The sequence below is a fragment of the Channa argus genome, chromosome 12, assembly GCF_033026475.1.
Source record: "Channa argus isolate prfri chromosome 12, Channa argus male v1.0, whole genome shotgun sequence".
NCBI lineage: Eukaryota > Metazoa > Chordata > Actinopteri > Anabantiformes > Channidae > Channa > Channa argus.
The window spans coordinates 3077836-3097540 of NC_090208.1; the positions used below are offsets into that span (position 1 = coordinate 3077836).

Genomic DNA, 19705 nt, shown 5'->3' on the forward strand with positions numbered 1-19705 from the left:
TGATTGGTTCAGGTGTGGACAGTGAGGAGGTTCTTACCTGGTGTCAGCAGAGTCAGCAGAGTCACCACACACATCACTTTGTAGGAAGCCATCGCTGCAAGTGTCAAGTCCTCACATCTGACATGGTATAAATACCTTGTTCTCCCCCCTCCCTCCCTCAGACACACCTCTCTCTGCTTCTTTGACAAGCAATACATCAAACTAAACCGTTGTTGTGTCTTTTTACCAAACCAAGTTCAAGTCTTTTCCAGTTCAACACCATGTTCCTCAATCATTACTTCAGAAGCTGGATGGACGTCTTTGCTGACAAGGACTAATCATTCCTTGTTATTCATCTATAAAACCTTCCTACATACAGAAATCTAGACTTTACACAAATGTTTTTACCACTTGTGATGACTCAGTGAAGAAGTTTAAATGTGCTGACGACACGACACTGGTTGGGCTCAGAACAACATCAGATGTATCAGCATAGAGAAAGGAGCTGGTCTGCAGATCATAATCTTCACCTTTACATTGGGAAAAATAAAGAGATGGTCATAGTTTCTGGAAAAGGTTGTGGGGAAAACAATGACTGTATATAATATCTGGGAACCTGAATTTACATGAGCCACAGTTAAGACATGTGGATCAGAGCTGTGTGATATGACCAACATCTCATATCCTGATAGAGTTAATGAAAAATTCAGTTAAGCATAGAACAAAATGTGCAGCACACTTTGTGGTTCTTATCTGAAGAAAACATTCCACCTTAAAGGTTGTTGTAGCTCTTCAGCAGAATTAGCTGTGCTGCTAATGTTAACTACATTTTTGTGCTTTGTCCAAATAGCCGACGTTCCACAGATCAACAGAGACTGGATTAGTTTTCTCTCTTTATGCAACAAGTGATTCCAGAGTTGTTGGAAGTGATCAGACAGGAAACACCTGCTTTAATGTTAAAACATCTCTTAAAACCCCATTAATTTGAATTAGAGTTTGTTTTCCATCCTTTCATTATTTTTATCTGATTATCCTGGAGAATTTTCCAGATGTGGTTTGTAAAAATATTTTATCCTACTGGACATTTATTGTCTGTAAATCTTTTTTTAATATATGAAAAATTCAACCGGAGATTTTTGAATAAACACTGGACTGAATGTACTAAGGAGTAGATGGTTGGACTCGTGTGGTAAGTGTATTGCATCACTTCCTGTTTTTGCACACTCTTGGGTTTGTACCAAAGGACTGTTTACTGATTAATTGTAGCTCTTACGCAAATCAGAGGTCACTAACATGAACATTGAATCAATGTGTAACTTTACCAAAACAATGTCGGACTCCGTAGTTTTCTCTGGACCCCTGCCAAATCTTACCAGTGACGACATGTCGTCATTCAACGCGGGCTGTCTAGGTGTTGTCCAGCAAATGATGTGGGCTACATAGACAATTGGAAACATTTTTTGGGAAAATCTAGGCTGATTAGGAAGATGGCATCCATCCTACTCTAGATGGTGCAGCTTTCTTATCCAGAAATATGGCTGGTCTTGTTAGACAACCAAAAATATGACAATCCAGAGTTGAGCCTAGGATGCAGAGATCCAGTCCTACACACCTCTCTGCAGTGTCCTTACAACCGTCACCCCCCCACAACTCCCACATACCTATAGAGACTGTGTCTGTTCCCCGACCAACTAAATTACATAAACCAAAAAACGACCACAAGAGGAGTTAATCATTATAAACTAATAAAACTGCACTAGGTTGGTTTAAATCTTATCTGTCTGATAGATTTCAATTTGTTCATGTTATGATGAATCCTCCATGCACACAAAGGTTAGCTATGGAGTTCCACAAGGCTCTGTGTTAGGACCAATACTTTTTACTTTATATATGTCTCCTTTAGGCAACATTATTAGAAAACACTCCATACATTTCCACTGTTATGCTGATGATACCCAGTTATATTTATCTATGGAACCAGATGAAAATAATCAGTTAATAAAGCTTCAAGCCTACAAGACATAAAGGCCTGGATGTCCCACAATTTTTTACTTCTAAAATCAGACAACCAGCTCCCAGTTCAGATTCGGGAAGCAGACACCCTCTCTACTTTTAAGTCTAGGCTCAAAACCTTCCTCTTTAATAAAGCTGATCGTTAGTTATAGTTATGCTGCTAAAGGTTTAGACTGCTGGGGGACCCACCCCCCAATTCACCGAGCTCCTTTCCTCTTCTTGTCACCACTGTATGACATTAACTCTGTGTTTTCTCCCGTAGTTGTCTTTGTCCTTCCCTTTCCCCCTCTCTCTGTCCATTTCTGCAGGTGTCCCTGGCTTTGAAGCTGTGTGTCTTCGAGTGTGCAGCTACTGATCCTACAACCTACCCGATGTTTTGTTGTTGCTTTTTGTTGCTCTGTTCTTTTCTCTCTCAACCTTCTACTCACCCCAACCGGTCAAGGCAGATGGTCGTCCACCCTGAGCCTGGTTCTGCTGGAGGTTTCTTCTGTTAAAGGGAGTTTTTCCTCTCCACTGTTGCCTATGGCTTGTTCAAGGGGGGAATTGTTGGGTTCTCTTTATATATCTTTATAATCTTGACTTTATTCTGTAAAGTGCCTTGAGATGACTTTGTTGTGAATTGGCGCTAAATAAAGTTGAATTGAATTGAAAGGTGCTGAACTGGTGTTAACCCACTTGTTCTCCTTCCTGTGGCATCATGTTCTGTCCAATTGTCAGACACTTTGGACTCGGTTCTTGAAGTTGAAGTTACCTTTGACGTCAGTGAGACACACAGAGTGTCCAATTAAGTCCTGTATTTGGCAGCATTTGATGCCAAAATGAACTTTTCCTCAGTGTCCAGCTGCTTTATTGGTCAGAAAATGGCTGACGCAGGTTTCCTGGAAAAAATCAGTTTCTGAGAAACGGTCCATTGGTTTGGTGATAACAGAGACACATTAACACAGAAATGTGTGATCTATTGTTTGGCAAAGAAGCAGAGTGAGGTTTGTCTGAGGGAGGGAGGGAGGAGAAGTATGGAAACTTGATGGTTTCCTACAAAGTGACGTGTAAAAAAAAAATATAAGTATATTTATGTATTTAACTTAATAATATATAAAAGACAAAAATACGTAATTTCTTTTTACTGAGATCCGAACACCTTCTGGACCTCCTGCAGTTCGTCTATAGAGCCAACAGATATGTAGATGACGCCGTAAACATGGCCCTCGTTCTATACAAAAACCAAACCAAAAATCAGTCCACTCAACATGGCTCCCTCCGAGGCAAACGTGTTTGCTCGCTCCGCGCTGAAATGTCGGCTTTTTCTTCTTCTTTGTGTGTTTCTTGTATTTTCTGCAGTACATAAATGTCATGCACTGCTAACATACAACCGACAGCCATTACTGGACATCACCAACTCACAACACACTGACTTTACTAGTTGTATTCTGCTACAACTCATGTTCGCTCCCAGAGTCACCACCGAAACCACCCCGAGGGCAACGAAGCACCGGGCTTGAGTGAGTTAGTTGACCCCAGGAGAGCGCTTCAGAGACGGCGACGCAAGTGAGGCAAGAGGGGAGGGCTCCATGCTACCACCGCTACCTAGCCTCCTGCTAGCGAATGTGCGGTCCCTGGAAAACAAACTGGACGAGCTATTAGCCAGGATTACAACCCAACGGGAAATCAGAGAGTGCTGCGCCCTGATTTTCACCGAGACCTGGCTCTCAGACAAAGTCCCAGAGGACGCCATTCAGCTACAGACTCACTCTGTTCACCAAGGCGATCGAAGGGCCGCGTCCGGTAAGACTAAAGGGGGAGATGGGTGTTTGTATGTTAACAACTAGTGGTGTGGAGATATACAGACGGTGGATGAACACTGTTCGCCAGATGTGGAGTTTTTACTGCTGAAGTGCCTCCTTATTATCTACAGAGGGAATTTACTGCTGTGTTTTTGGCCGCTGTTTACATCCCCCCACGAGCTACGTCCACCGCAGCACTCAGCAAACTCTATGACGTCATCAGCGTGTTAGAAACGGCTCATCCTGACGCTGTTTTTATTGTTGCTGGTGACTTCATTCCCACACTTGATAAGAACACTCTCGATCATGTTTACAGCAACATACGTGGTGCATACAGGGCTGCACCCCGCCCCCACTTCGGACACTCAGACCACATCTCTTTGTTCCTGTACCCTGCTTACAGACAAAGACTGAAACAAACACACCCTGTCACCAAACAGGTTAAACTCTGGATCCCAGACACTGAGAGAACCTTGCAGGACTGTTTTGCTCTGACAGACTGGGACGTGTTTAAATCGACAGCCACTCTGGAGGACTCTTCCATCAGCGTACAGGATTATGCAGAGTATGTGACTGGGTACATCAGCACTTGTGTCGATAACATCGTGCCCACTATACAAATCAGGAAGTTTCCAAATCAGAAGAAGTCAGATGCTACATGCTCGCGCTCTTGCATTTAGATCAGGCAATGAGACCGAGTACAAAGCTGCGAAGTACGGACTGAGAAAAGCCATCACAGCGGCCAAGAGGCAGTACAGAGAGAAGCTGGACAGCTTCTACTCTAATGCTGACTCGTGCCAGATGTGGCAAAAACTGCAGCACATCACAGACTACAGGACCAACACCACCAGCATCACCTCAACAGACAGCCTGCCGGACGACCTCAACACATTCTACACTCACTTTGAGGATCCCAGCTACACTGCAGAGAGGGGGCTCACACACACCTGGACCACTCAACCCCCCTCCCCTCCACCAACCATCTCAATGACCCAGGTACACAAAGCTCTGAGGAAGATCCACCCCCACAAAGCAGCAGGACCAGACAACATTCCTGGGTGGGCCCTCAGAGCATGTGCCAAGGAGCTGGCTGATGTTCTCACCTCCATCTTCCACCTCTCCCTCAGCTAGTGCATCGTTCCTTTTTGCTTTAAGACCACGACCATCGTCCCCCTGCCTAAGAAGAGCCCACCCACCTGCCTGAATGACTACAGGTCAGTGGCACTCACTCCAATCATTATGAAGTGTTTCGGGAGAGTGGTGCTGGCCCACATTCAGATCAGCATACCAGACACTTTTGACCCACTGCAGTATGTCTACCAGCCAAACAGGTCCACCTCGGATGCCATTGCTGCTGCCATCCACTACTCCCTCTCTCATCTGGAAAATAAGGACTCATACCTCAGGATACTCTTTATCAACTACAACTCCGCCTTCAATACGGTCATTTCCCACATACTCACCCACAAACTGTCCACACTTGGTCTACCCCCCACCCTCTGTGACTGGCTCCAAGACTTCCTGACTGGCAGGACTCAGTCTGTCAGGATTGGTAAAAGGTCTTCAGCCAGTATCATCACAAACATTGGCACTCCACAGGGTTGTGTACTCAGCCCCATCCTCTACACCCTGTTCACCTACGACTGTGTCGCCTCCCACAAGGACAACATCATCCTGAAGTTTGCGGACAATACCGCAGTGATAGGACGCATTGCTGGTGGTGACGAGGCAGCCTACAGGAGAAAGGTGGCCAGTCTGGTGTCATGGTGTGGAGACAACAACCTCACCCTCAACACGGACAAGACGAAGGAAATGATAGTGGACATGAGAAAGGAGAGAACTTTAAACTTTAAATACCTGGGTGTCCACATCAGTGAGGACCTCACTTGGACAGCTCACGTCACGCAGCTGGTCAAGAAGACCCAACAGCGGGTGTATTTTCTGAGGAGGCTGAAGAAGTTTGGCATGTCGCCTAAGATCCTCAGCAATTTCTACAGCTGCATCATTCAGAGTGTCCTGACCAACTGCATCACGGTGTGGTACAGCAGCACTACTGCCATGGACCGTAAACACCTGCAGAGAGTAGTGAAGCCTGCACAGATGATCACCAGGACTCTACTGCCCTCTCTGCAGAGCATCTACCACCACAGAGTCCACAGAACTGCTTCCATACTCAAAGACCCCTCCCACCCCCAGCACGGACTGTTCACACTTCTACCCTCAGGACGGAGGAACAGAAGTGTGAAATGCCGAACCTCGAGACTGAAGAACTCTTTCTTCCCCTCTGCCATCAGACTCCTAAACAGCTGACAGGAGTTTACAACCATGAACATAAAATAACTGTTAACATGGACACAACTGTTTACATTGAATTACATTTTGCATTTGCACATTTATTTTTTTCAGAACTGCACTACCTCACCTTTATTGCCTTATTGCTCGTATTTTTTGCTCCATGATGACCCCCAGATTTTTGGCCGACTTAGTGGGACAATCACTGTAGATCCAATGTTGATGCTGATGCTGTGTTGCGTCGAAGGTCTGGCTGGGAAGACAAGGACTTCGGTCTTGGAGAGGTTGAACTGAAGATGTGTCCCTCTCATCCAGGAAGAAATGTCTGAGAGACAGGCAGAAATGCGCGATGAGACAGTGGAGTCGTCCAGTGGAAAGGACAGGAAGAGCTGTGTGTCATCAGCATAGCAGTGATAGGAAAGACCATGTGAGTGGATGATAGAGCCCAGGGATGTAGTATAGACAGAAAAGAGAAGAGGACCAAGAACTGAGCCCTGCAGCACACAGGTAGAGAAGCTACGAGAGTGAGAAAGATGCCGCTGCCAGGATTGTTTGTCAAAGAAGCAGAGAGAGGTTTTAGAAGAAGGTGTTTATGCCAGAGCTGGTGTGATGAAGTGAATCTCAATGGTTTCCTACAAAGTGACGTGTAAAAAAATCAAATAATATAAAGATATATTTAATATTATATATAGAAGAAAAAATTAACACAGATTAACAGATATGTTGTTGTAGAGAAACAAGCTCAGGGTTCCACTGCTTCTCCATTATTGCTGAGTGGTGTTTTCTGCACTTTGTATTTGTTATTATGCTCATTTTATAATGTTATTTGAAATCCACCCACCCGTCTGTCTTACATAAAACCCTAAAACATCTTGTTATTTTCTTAATCGGATGTCAAGTTTGATTTCCTTCTTCTATCTTGAGTGTTTAGCCCTTGTGAGTCCTTTGTATGTGACACGCCTGGTACATGTCCAATGTCTGTATAAACTAATGTGACAAGCTTCCTGAAACTGGAAGAATAATTTCCCTTAAGACACACTTTGGTGCTATAGCATATTTTTATCAATAGATGGTGCTACTATACCTCTAGAGGGTCTATAGCTACACCCCAGCACATGATCAGTTTGTGATCGTGCACAGTGGAAATAACTGATTTAAATAAGTCACAAACAGCTCAGAGATGCAGGTTCCTTTAATAAAATCATCATGTGAAGCAGATCTTCAACAATGTTCAGAGAAAAAATGACTGAACAGGAAACTTCTATTCTTGTGGGATCATTGTGTGACTCCTCTCCTGCACAGCTGTTAGTCACTGCTACTTAATCAGAGCTAAACTACTGGTGGCTGAAAGGCCTTAAACCCTTAAAAGCACAAACATGGCCAGCATGACAAGCTCACACCAAACATCCTTCGTTGTCCAGACAGTTGTACTTGGACAGGATTTGGTGGAGGGTCCAAACACATCCTGTGGGTGAACTGAGGGAGATAACATGAGATAAATCAGGATTAAGCAGAACTCAACACTTTAAAACATCTGATTTTAAACCAGGACTGGATCTTTACAGGTTCAGCTTGTTGGACTGTTGATCAAAGGACTGGCTCAGTGTTTCTGTCCCAAAGGACAAAGGATGAAGCTACAGTCAACAATTAATCACTGTGTGCTGAACCAAACCAACAACCTGTTAGTCCGTGTGTCTCAGTATTTTGTGGATTCCCCACCTGACCCAGTCCTTTCCTACAACAACTGTCCACTGTGGTGATGGACAAACACGAACATGTCCCAGGTGTCTCACCTTGAGAAACAGTCGGCACTGCTCAGCAAAGAGTCTTCGTCCACCAGAGTCCCACCACACACACGACGTCCATCCTTCTGTAGACTCGCCATCCACGGACACTCACCATCTGTAACATAAGAGCTTCCTCTCAGAACACAAGTATTCAGTGGGGCCTGGCCACAGACCACAGCTGGAGACAAACCAAACAGGTTGAGAATTTTGGCTTTAAAGCCTTGTAAACTTTGTTTGTTTAAGTTAAACCCACATAGATGTAGTTTAGATGATCGCGGAGGTTCCAAAGTTTATAAAGAGACCAAAATATAGTCTAAGACTCCTGGGATATTTCACTTTGATGCAGTGGAGTATTAAAATTTTTGTCCCTGACTTGGTCAGCACAGTTTCGTGAAGAGCTGCAATGGTTTGCCGTGGTGATCCCTACTTGTCATGATCGGCCCTTTGGTTTCACTTCCTGTCTCGGTCTTTTATTTTGTATTCACCTGTCTCCACATCCTGCTCTGTTCAGCCACTTTACATTCATCACCTCTCCTAATTGGTTACACCTGTTCCCTCAAACCCAGCCCTTCCCACAGTCCCCTGCATGACTTCAGTGAGCCTTCCAGACATTGTCTATGTGTCATTTGAATCATGGTAATGTCTGCAATCACCTGCCTGAAGCCTGCTGATAAATCAGTTTGGCCTGTTACCGGTCTGCTAAACTGCTAATCTGCTAAACTTGCCTGTTTGCTAACCAGTCTGTATATTACCTGCTTGCTAAGCAGGTAATAAGGCCACTCCTACACTCCTGTGAGACTCACGATAGACTGCACCCTCACACCGTCCTCATAAACCCCTCCCCATGAGAGGACCACTGCTTAATGAGTGTAACTGTTTACAATTTGAAATCCTTTGTCACTTTAATCTACTGTGTGTTGTGTTTTTGTGACCTATTTACAGTTCATTGCTTTTTTTATTACTACTTTTCTATTTTGTGCTCAGAAACTCGTGAGGAACAAAATTTCATTTCAGTCTGTGCTTTTAAAAAATAACGTGTGAAATGACAAAGAATCTTGACTCTTAAACTGAAATGTTTTTCACTGATTTTGTTTCAATTCAAGTCATGAGTTTTTGTAATTGTCTGAATCAGCCTGATTATAGCAAATTTATAAAAAATATGAGTGTTTCGTGTTGTCTACCTGCAGTCTGAAGTTCTAGATTTGACACAAACACAATCTGAAACATTTCTATCCAACAACAGTGTGAAGAGCATCTTTAACTAAATCAGACAGGAGCAAACTGGGACTTACCATCCAGCTGTGAGAGACTCTCTGAAACACAGAACACAAAGAAACTGTTAGTAATACACACACACCTTTTATACAACACTAATGTTTTCACTAAATATGTTTTAAATTTATTTTTTAACTTTATTTATTACTAATTATCAACAGATTTCTTTTAAAACATTTCTAAAAATTGTTTGTTGTTTATTTTGTCTTTTTCCACAAAATTCAACAGATGACAAAATAAAATTTATATGCTAAATGTTTTAAGTGACTTTACTCAGTTTTGAATTTTATTTCTCTATTTATTTATTTTACTCATACGTAACTTAAATAACTCAAAAACACATCAAATCTAATTATATTTTTAATAAATTAAAATTTACTCTGTAATTAAATTTTTGCTTCAGAAGTATAAATTCTATTTTAATACAAATTATGTTAATAAAATATAACATTTCCAGGTACATTTCCACATATGACTCTACACAGTCGGGCTGCTACGGTCGACAGGTGGACAGTCACCACCTGAGCCACTGCTGCCCCCTCACCACAGATCTCACTTCATCAGTGTTCAGTTTTTTACGTGAATTAGATCTGAAACCTGATTGGTTCAGGTGTGGACAGTGAGGAGGTTCTTACCTGGTGTCTGCAGAGTCACCACACTCATCACTTTGTAGGAAGCCATCGCTGCAAGTGTCAAGTCCTCACATCTGACATGGTATAAATACCTTGTTCTCCCCCCTCCCTCCCTCAGACACACCTCTCTCTGCTTCTTTGACAGTCTTTTCCAGTTCAAAGAGATTCTGCACCATGTTCCTCAATCATTACTTCAGAAGCTGGATGGACGTCTTTGCTGACAAGGACTAATCATTCCTTGTTATTCATCTATAAAACCTTCCTAAATACAGAAATCTAGACTTTACACAAATGATTGGACCACTTGTGATGATTCAGTGAAGAAGTTTAAATGTGCTGACGACACGACACTAGTTGGGCTCAGAACAACATCAGATGTATCAGCATAGAGAAAGGAGCTGGTCTACAGATCATAATATTCACCTTTACATTGGGAAAAATAAAGAGATGGTTATAGTTTCTGGAAAAGGTTGTGGGGAAAACGATGACTATAATATCTGTGAAACTGAATTTTCATGAGCCACAGTTAAGACATGTGGATCAGAGCTGTGTGATATACACAACATCTCATATCCTGATAGAGTTAATGAAAAATAAATTCAGCATAGAACAAAATGTGCAGCACACTTTGTGGTTCTTATCTAAAGATTATCTCTGGTCTGTTGGACATTATTCTTGTGTAGGTGCTAACAGAGTGGTGTCTGTTGTGGTGATGCTGGAACGTACAGGCACGATGCTCCAAGTGAGGAGAAAGATTTGCAGAACTAGGCTGAAATGAATCATCAGTAAAATGTTTGTCATGCAAGAGACGCAATAAAACCACATGCTACAGTCAAGGTTGTGTTCACATTGAAGGTGTTTTAATTGATTCACAACCTGAATGAAGCACTGAGAAAAATTAATCCACCTTAACCCTCCTGTTGTGTTCAGGGTCAAATTGACCCGTTTTAAAGTTTAACAATCTAAAAAAAATACTTAAAAGTATTTTTTAAATTTGAAACTTCTCCTGTTTGGCTTATGTAGTGTAATCAACCTATAAAATAAAAATGGTTCCGTTCACATATGTGTAACCCCCCTACATGTTTATATTACAAAGGTACTGTTCAGGTTTTAATTTATCAGTATCACTCCATAAACAAAAAATAATAATTCAAAATATAAAAAAAAAATTTTAAAAATCAATTGCATATAAAACTATTGTAATTTTTTTGTAGTTTTTTTTCAGTGTACATTCAAAAAAGTTTTAACATGATCTTTTTGTAATAAACGAGTGACCTATGCTCATTGAACCATGATCTGTGAACAGTAAAGAACATCATTGAACTAAATATTGATTGAAATGTTTTTTGGGACTTTTTGCTTTCTGACACTTTTGTATGATTAACTGTATAATAAGGGTCAAGTTGACCATGTCAAAAGAGCATTGATGTTCTCGGGTCAAATTGACCCGGAAACATCAAGGCTGTTCCTCAGAAACCAACATAACAGGAGGGTTAATGGTTGTTGTAGCTCTTCAGCAGCATTAGCTGTGCTGCTAATGTTAACTACATTTTTGTGCTTTGTCCAAATAGCCGACGTTCCACAGATCAACAGACACTGGATTAGTTTTCTCTCTTCATGCAACAAGTGATTCCAGAGTTGTTGGCAGTGATCTGACAGGAAACACCTCTTAAAAGCCCATTAATTTGAAATAGAGTTTGTTTTCCATCCTTTCATTATCTTTATCTGATTATCCTGGAGCGTTTTCCAGCTGTGGTTTGTAAATATGTTTTATCCAACTGGACATTTTATTGTCTGTAAAGCTTTTTTTAATGTATGAAAAACTCAGCTTGAGATGGTTGAATGAACACGGGACTGAATGTACTAAGGAGCTGAACGGATGTAAATCAACTTGTTGTCTTTCCTTTGACCTCAGTGAGACACACAGTGTCCAATTAAGTCCAGTATCTGGCAGCATTTGATGCCCAAAGCAACTTTTCCTCAAAAAAGAGCTGAATGCAGGTTTTCTGGTAAAAACCATTTGTCCATAAATTTTAATATTTGTAACTTTGTTTTTGAGAAACGCTCCATTGGTTTGGTGATAACAGAGAAACATTAACACAGAAACATGTGATCTATGGTTTGGCAAAGAAGCAGAGAGAGGTTTGTCTGAGGGAGGGAGGGGGGAGAGGAAGGTGCTTGTGCCAGAGCTGATGTGATGAAATCTTCTTCTTTTCCTTTCGGCTGCTCCCTTTCAGGAGTCTCCACAGCGAATCATGTGCCTCCATCTAACTCTATCCTCTGCATCCTCTTCACTCACACCAACTAACTTCATGTCCTCCCTCACTACATCCATAAATCTCCTCTTTGGTCTTCCTCTAGACCTCCTGCCTGGCAGCTCCAACCTCAGCATCCTTCTACCGATATATTCACAGTTTCTCCTCTGAACGTGTCCAAACCACCTCAATCTGGCCTCTCTGACTTTATCTCCAAAACATCTAACATGAGCTGTCCCTCTGATGTACTCATTCCTGATCCTGTCCATCCTCGTCACTCCCAAAGAGAACCTCAACATCTTAAGCTCTGCTACCTCCAGCTCTGCCTCCTGTCTTTTCTTCAGTGCCACTGTCTCTAAGCCGAACAACATTGCTGGTCTCACCACCGTCTTGAACAGCTTTCCTTTCATTCTCGCTGATACTCTTTTATCACACAACACACCTGACACTTTTCTCCACCCGTTCCAACCTGCCTGCACTCGCCTCTTCACCTCTTTTCCACACTCACCGTTGCTCTGAACCGTTGACCCTAAGTACTTAAAGTCCTGCACCTTCTTCACCTCTGCTCCCTGTAACCTCACCATTCCACCTGGGTCACTCTCATTGACACACATGTATTCTGTCTTACTGCGGCTAAGCTTCATTCCTCTGTTTTCCAGAGCAGACCTCCACCTCTCTAGATTTTCCTCCACCTGCTCCCTGCTCTCACTACAAATAACAATGTCATCTGCAAACATCATAGTCCATGGAGATTCCTGTCTAACCTCATCTGTCAGTCTGTCCATCACCAGAGCAAACAAGAAGGGGCTCAAAGCCGATCCTTGATGCAGACCCACCTCCACCTTGAACTCCTCTGTCACACCTACAGCACCTCACCACTGTCTTACAGCTCTCATACATGTCCTGCACCACTCTAACATACTTCTCTGCCACTCCAGACGTCCTCATACAATACCACAGCTCCTCTCTCGGCACCCTGTCATACGCTTTTTCTAAATCTACGAAGACACAATGCAACTCCCTATGACCCTCTCTGTACTTCTCAATCAGCGTCCTCAAAGCAAATACTGCATCTGTTGTACTCTTTCTAGGCATGAAACCATATTGCTGCTCACAAATGTTCACCTCTGCCCTTAGCCGAGCTTCCACTACTCTTTCCCACAACTTCATTGTGTGACTCATAGCTGATGTGATGAAATGATTCTTAATAATTTCCTACAACGTGAAAGAAAAAAGAAAGAGAAAATATCATAATATATAAGTATATTTAATATAATGTACAAAAAAAAAACTGAACACTGATGAACTGAGATCTGTGGTGAGGGGGCAGCAGTGGCTCAGGTGGTGACTGTCCACCTGTCGACCGTAGTTTCAGTGATTCTCAGCTCGACTGTGTAGAGTCATATGTGGAAATGTACCTGGACAAGACCCTGAACCCCCAAACTGACCATCACAAACTGTTGAGCTTGTGTGAGCCAGCACACATCTGACAGACCACATGATCTGAAGTGGAAACCCTGAGCTGATGGGAGAAACTGAACCAGGAAAGAAATCGTGTTTCATAGTGAGTGAGAAACTGATGGAAAGATGAACATTTATGAATTTATTTCCTCAGCATATTAGCTCATATTTTAGATTGTTATGGACATTACTGCATGTGGATTATTTATTGATTCACTCATTGCCATAAAACACAATTTGAAATAAAATAACATTTATACTTCAGAAGCAAACATTTAGTTATTCAGATCATTTACATTAATTAAAATTATGTTATTAGATTTTTTTGTATTGCTTTGCATATGTTTCTATATTTACTAGAAGTAAAATTCTAGAAGTTAAAATCTTGGACAGAAGGAAAATAAATAGAGAACAAAAATACTTTTTTTAAATCTTTGATTTATTGTGTCATCTGTTGAATTTTGTGGGAAAACGCCAAATAAACAGCAATAATGATGGAAGATGACGTGGACGGCAGCCTCGGTGTTTCAGTGCGCTCTACTTTGTATTGTCTTGTGTTTGAATGCAGTGTTCTGCCACAGTTCTGGTGGATCTTACTACCGGGAAGAACTCATGAACATCAGAGCTTCTACCCTGTGGCCTTATTTCCGTGGTGCTTGTGCGTCTCCGTCTTCCTCTCTAACGCTCACTTTCAAAGCAAATGGACGAGCTGACCCTGCTGCTGAACAAACTCCGAGACTTTTCTACGTCCTGTGTTTTGTGCTTCACGGAAACATGGCTGTGTGATCTTCTAGCGGCCTCTGCGCTCCAGCTGGGTGAGTTTCAGCTTTACAGACACGCGGGAGGTGGAATCTGTTGCCACGACGTTTCGGTGCTATCTATGCACTGCTCCCCGGACCTGGAGGCCTTCATCATCAACTGCAGCCTTCTCCTCATTCATCCCTGTTGCTGTGTGTGGATGAGACAAAGAAGCTGCTTGGATGAGTAGCAAAACATTTTTAACCAAGAAGAAAAAAGTCCAGTTGACGTGACTCGGATAACCAAACCTGGATGACCTTCACTGACATAGATCTATAAAATCTCATTTATAGATTATTGGTATTCGATATTTGTTTCAATTCTATCCAGTGACATCTGGTGAAGAGGCCAACTTTGATTTTTCATGCCTCAATTAAGGGCTATTGAAGTAACAGTAATGATAATTCATTTTGGTACAAGTAAAGAGAAAAGGCTAAAAGGATTAAGATAAGTTTGTTTCTTTTCAGTTTTGCTCAAGGTCTCAGGACACAGATATGGACATGATAGAGGAAGGTGTTTGTGGAAGTGGAGCATCAATCACAAAAGTGTATGACAGGCATCATCACTGCTGCACAGCAGCCATTGATCGTCTTCAGAGAAGATGACAGATGATGATTGGTGGTAAACCTGTTTTTGTCATCAGTGATGAAAGCAAGTTTCTCCACAACAGAACAGGTGTCAATCACAGGGAGATGATGTTAATTAATGATATTATTCCATTTATTACATGGTCCAGAAATGTGAACAAGTAACACAAATACTGCTGATATTTGTTGATATTTGTATTTGTTATATTTAGAAGAAATATGTTGGGTATAAAGCCTGACTGGGTTAAAATCAGACCAAAGGTTCAAATTAATGAAGGCAAAATATTTGGGTCAAAGTTTGCCCCCTGCTGGACCTTTTATGGATCTGTTATTGACAGCTGCATCCATCACATTAGTGAAATATCTTACAGCAATGTCCAAAAACATTGTTAAACCTCTCAGCCAGGCTCAGATTTGTGGTGAAGGCCTGAGAGTAATTGGGGAAGGAATCAGGAAAAAACAGGTCTGGGGAGACAAACTGAGTTTTGTCTTAGTGGAAATTATTCTGGGAGCCAAAGGTGAGGACGTGATCCCAGTACTGAGTCCAGCAGACATGGAGGCATTGAAAGCAGCTCTGACGTTTTCATGTCAGAAAGTCTGCGTCTTGCTTGTGCTTTTAAAGTTTTACTCTGTGTAACAGCATGTAGCCTGTATATGATACCTTCACCAACAAAATCCAAACTTTTCTGTGTGTTCAGTTCAACTTTAGGAAAGTAGCTAGCTAACTTTATCACAAGTGGGGTGAAGCCAAGTGGCTCTGCTGTGTAGTAAAATGGCTTTTTTGGACTTATAATAAGAAACTGAATGAACACAGTTATTATTTAAATAAATCCCTGTGCTGAAATCATTCAGTGTAGTTACTGTATATACTGTAACTCATCCATGTTGGCTGAGGAAAAGTTTTGCTTGCACTGACTTGTTGCTTGTGCATCTGATGACATTGGCAAAACTAATGATGCTAATGAAGTATGTAAGCGACCTTTCCACCGTGTTAGGGACGACATTGCCACAGTCAGCAGCTTTGCTGATAGTTTCTAATTAGTCACTGATCTCACCTCAATATTTAAAAACCCATCTTTGTATTAATCAGGTCACCATGACAACTATGATGATTGTGCAGTGACATTAAAGTCTATTATATTCTGTCAGTAAGTTTGCTAACAGCTTTAACCACAGCAGAGGGACACACTGGGCAAAGACAGGGACACCTAAGAACACAGCTTGACCAGCTAATAGAATCAGCTGCTGCACCTCTCCCAGGGCCTTCAACAGTGGTTGATCCACCTCCTGAGACCTGCCGTGACTTACACTGTAATACGTTTTTTTGAACTGCACCTCTCCCAGCTGACCTACAAGACAACCCAGCATGGGAGCTGAGAAGGAGATGAAATGCAGGTCAAAAGAGATGAAATCACATTAATACACTTCAGACTGTTGGTGTTTGGCGTCGGTTGTTTTTATATTGTAGGCTGGGAATTATCTACCCTGAGCAAACATTTTCTAAGATATTCAGCAGAAACTGGAAACAGACCTCAGACCCTGAAGCCTGACAGTAGGCAGGTAACTGGGTAAGTTTGGTTGAGGTTAAGGTCAGGGGACATGGACATCTACAGCCCTTTTCACACATGGGATCCCTAACTTTGCTGCCTTCATCTGTCAGAGTTAAAAATCAACTTGGTTTTGTTATTATCTCACATTTATGTTGTGTATTTTATTTATGATTTTCAAATTCCGTTTAGTATTAGTGAATTTTATATAACTGAGCAATTATTATTTGCACTTGTTTTGGTTCCCAGGGAAACTATATTGCTGCACATCACCCTTTATGTAGCCCCTCCCCCTTTCCCTCAGTGCTGCTCCTTATCTTCAAGGGTAAGTTGCTGATGAAATGCTGATGGTGCTGATTTTCTGTTTTGTTCAGAAATTAACCATCAGTTATTGGTTAAATACACGACCGAGGAGACGATGTGATGTTTAGAGACAGATGAACAGAAAGTGGAACTAAATCTTGATGGATGGAGGGATGTTTACTGTGTCTAAAACAAGATGGGGGAACAAACCATCAACTTCCACTTTGTGTTTCTTCCAATAGCAGGTTCTGCTTTAGTTTGATGCTAAAGGAGTTTTTCTTGTTCTTTAAATTAAAATGTGTGAACTTGTTTTCAGTTCTGTCCAGCTCCTGTTTCAGTAAATACTCACTACATTTCATTATTAGAATTCTTCATATTAGCAGTAGTTCTATCATTAACAGTCATTAGTTTGGTGTTTAAAAGCTTCATTAACTTTGCTGTTATTTCAATGATATTGATGAACCTAAACCTTTTCTCATTTCTCTCCATGTTGATTTTCTCTTGTGGTTCTGTGGGTTTTTACTAAACTGTCTCATGGAAAATGTTAAATTTCCTTTTTTGTTGTGATGAACCAAACTAGTTAGTATTTAAAGCCTCATTGTAATAACTATTTAAAATGACACTGGACCTGAAATGACAGACTCAACATTACACAGCACTTTACTGTTGTTGTGGAAGAAAAAATGAAGTTTGCAATAAGATGTTTGTATCTTTATACAGCAGCCAGTTCTATAAAATCCTTTATGGTTTTGTAGGTGACATTTGTGATGTGATGATTAATTCCTGGGTCAATGTTGTTCCGACAATGTCCATTTCTTTCACTCACGTAATTTGTCCAGTTTCTTAACCTTCACACTGTCTCCAAAAGAGCAAACATTTTACACTGATCTCTACTTGATCAGTTTACTGTCACTGTGTGATCATCACTTTTTTCCTCTCTATCATCTGCCTGAAACTAGAAGAAACTCCACTGTCTCTGTATAAGATTTCCGTGTTTAAGTGTCTGCAAATGTTCAGTGACAAAGAAGAGATAAGCTGAGTCTTTATCTATGGATGGTTTTAAAAACCCTGATGTTTGAAGCCATCTGCTGGTCGTCTGTGGGGTTTTTACTTTATAGTTCTTCGTCATTAGCTTCAGTTTTGGCTGTGAAACCTGCTGCTGAGTGGAGAAATTGTCCTTGTTTCATTATCCCACTGCTTTTACTACTATTTAAATTTTTCTTTATAATGATTTTCTCCCTATTTAGAAAAATGTTATATTGATTTTCATAGACTCCATATTTAAATAATCACATGCTGCATTTCTTTTAAGGTTCTTTGATTTGAATTAAAAATTAAATTAATGTAATCAAATAAAAATATGTAGAATTTTTCATATTTTGTAACCATGTGCTCTCATTTTTGTGATTATTTACTTACTGTCACATCATCTCAGTGATCACAGCTCATCTGACTGTGAGTCCCAACAGCTCTCAGTTTTTTAAAGGAGACACTGTCTCTCTGAGCTGTAAAGAGGACGACAGCTCTGCTGGATGGACACTGAGGAAGAACATAACCAAACAAAATATAACTCAGTGTGGAGACGGTTGGGGAGAACCTGCTGGTTCTTTGTGTATAATTGACTACCTCTTCCCATGGGACAGTGGAGTTTACTGGTGTGAGTCCAGAGAGGGATCAACCAGTAACAGCATCACCATCACTGTCACTGGTAAGATCAGACTGTGGAGTTAGTGTTGATGAAGCTGTGTGGAAATGGATGAAATGCTGTAGTTTGTCTCTGTGTTGAGGTGGAGCAGTGATCCTGCAGAGTCCTGTCCTCCCTGTGATGGAGGGACATGATGTCTCTCTGCACTGTCAAACAAAGAGGCCTCCCTCCAATCATTCAGCTGATTTCTATAAAGATGGCTCCCTCATCAGGACTGAGCCTACAGGTCACATGACCATCCACCATGTTACCAAGTCTGATGAAGGCCTCTACAAGTGTCACATCAGCAGTCATGGAGAGTCTCCACCCAGCTGGATCTACGTCACAGGTCAGGAGCTTCACTTTGATTTCAACACTTATTTCATCCACATGTTCAACTGAACAGGTGATTCTCTCTACAGAAAAACCAATGACCACATCTTCACCCACCTCCACCACCTTTACGTCATCGCCACCTCCATCCTCCACTTCCCTTCAGCTTGTGATCACACTGCTCCTCCACCTGGTGGTGTTCTGTCCATACTTGATCTCCACTCTCCTCATGGTGTCTTTATATCGACACAGACACAGAGGTAGCACGTTGAATCATTCACTGACCAAACACTCAGCAAACAATCATTCAATAAATTCATCACTCACATAAAAGAAACATCAATATTTTCACAGTTGATACATTTTCTACTGTTTCATTCTGACCTGTTCTGACTGTAGGAAATGACCTTCCTGTCTCTATGGTGATGACCTCACCCGAACAGGCTGAGCGGGGATTGGATAATGATTATGATAATGTCACCACAGAGCATCACTTCTGATCTGATCCAACATGATCCATATGTTCCCATTTAAAAAAGAAGCTACAATATCAGAAACAGTAAAGGAGCCAGAACACTTCCCTGTGGAACTCCACATGTTCCTCATGATGAACTTTGTTGAATGTCGAATGTCAGAACTTCAGCAGCAGTTTAATCTCTTTTCATCTTAAAAATGGAAGCAGCTGTGAGAGCAGTTCTCCAGGATGAGTCCTCAGGTTTGTGAAAGCTGAAAACTTAGAGAAAGACTCTGAACCAGATTTTTTTATACAGACGCATGAACAAATGTATTGTACAAAGCAGTGAACATGTGTTTGTTCTTAATAAAAACCATTTGGAAACATGAACACGTGGATAAATTCTGATTTAAGGTTTGTCAGTCCACTCTGTGCTGTTTCATGGGTGGCAGTTCCTCACTTGGTAGAGTTGCCGTCCACAGACAATACGCTCGGAGGTTCGTGCCCCCTCCCCCGACCACATG

General features: G+C 41.6%; 1 protein-coding gene across 1 annotated transcript in view; it reads left to right on the plus strand.

The window, feature by feature from the left end:
• LOC137137025 (low affinity immunoglobulin gamma Fc region receptor II-like) overlaps positions 1–19705 on the plus strand; it is an 85021-nt gene extending 65316 nt beyond the window's left edge. Inside the window, exons 3-6 of the mRNA XM_067522889.1 lie at positions 18146–18418; positions 18498–18743; positions 18817–18987; positions 19127–19705. Of these exons, the coding sequence (XP_067378990.1) occupies positions 18146–18418; positions 18498–18743; positions 18817–18987; positions 19127–19227 (791 nt within the window). The 3' untranslated portion in view covers positions 19228–19705. The remainder of the gene's footprint in view (positions 1–18145; positions 18419–18497; positions 18744–18816; positions 18988–19126) is intronic.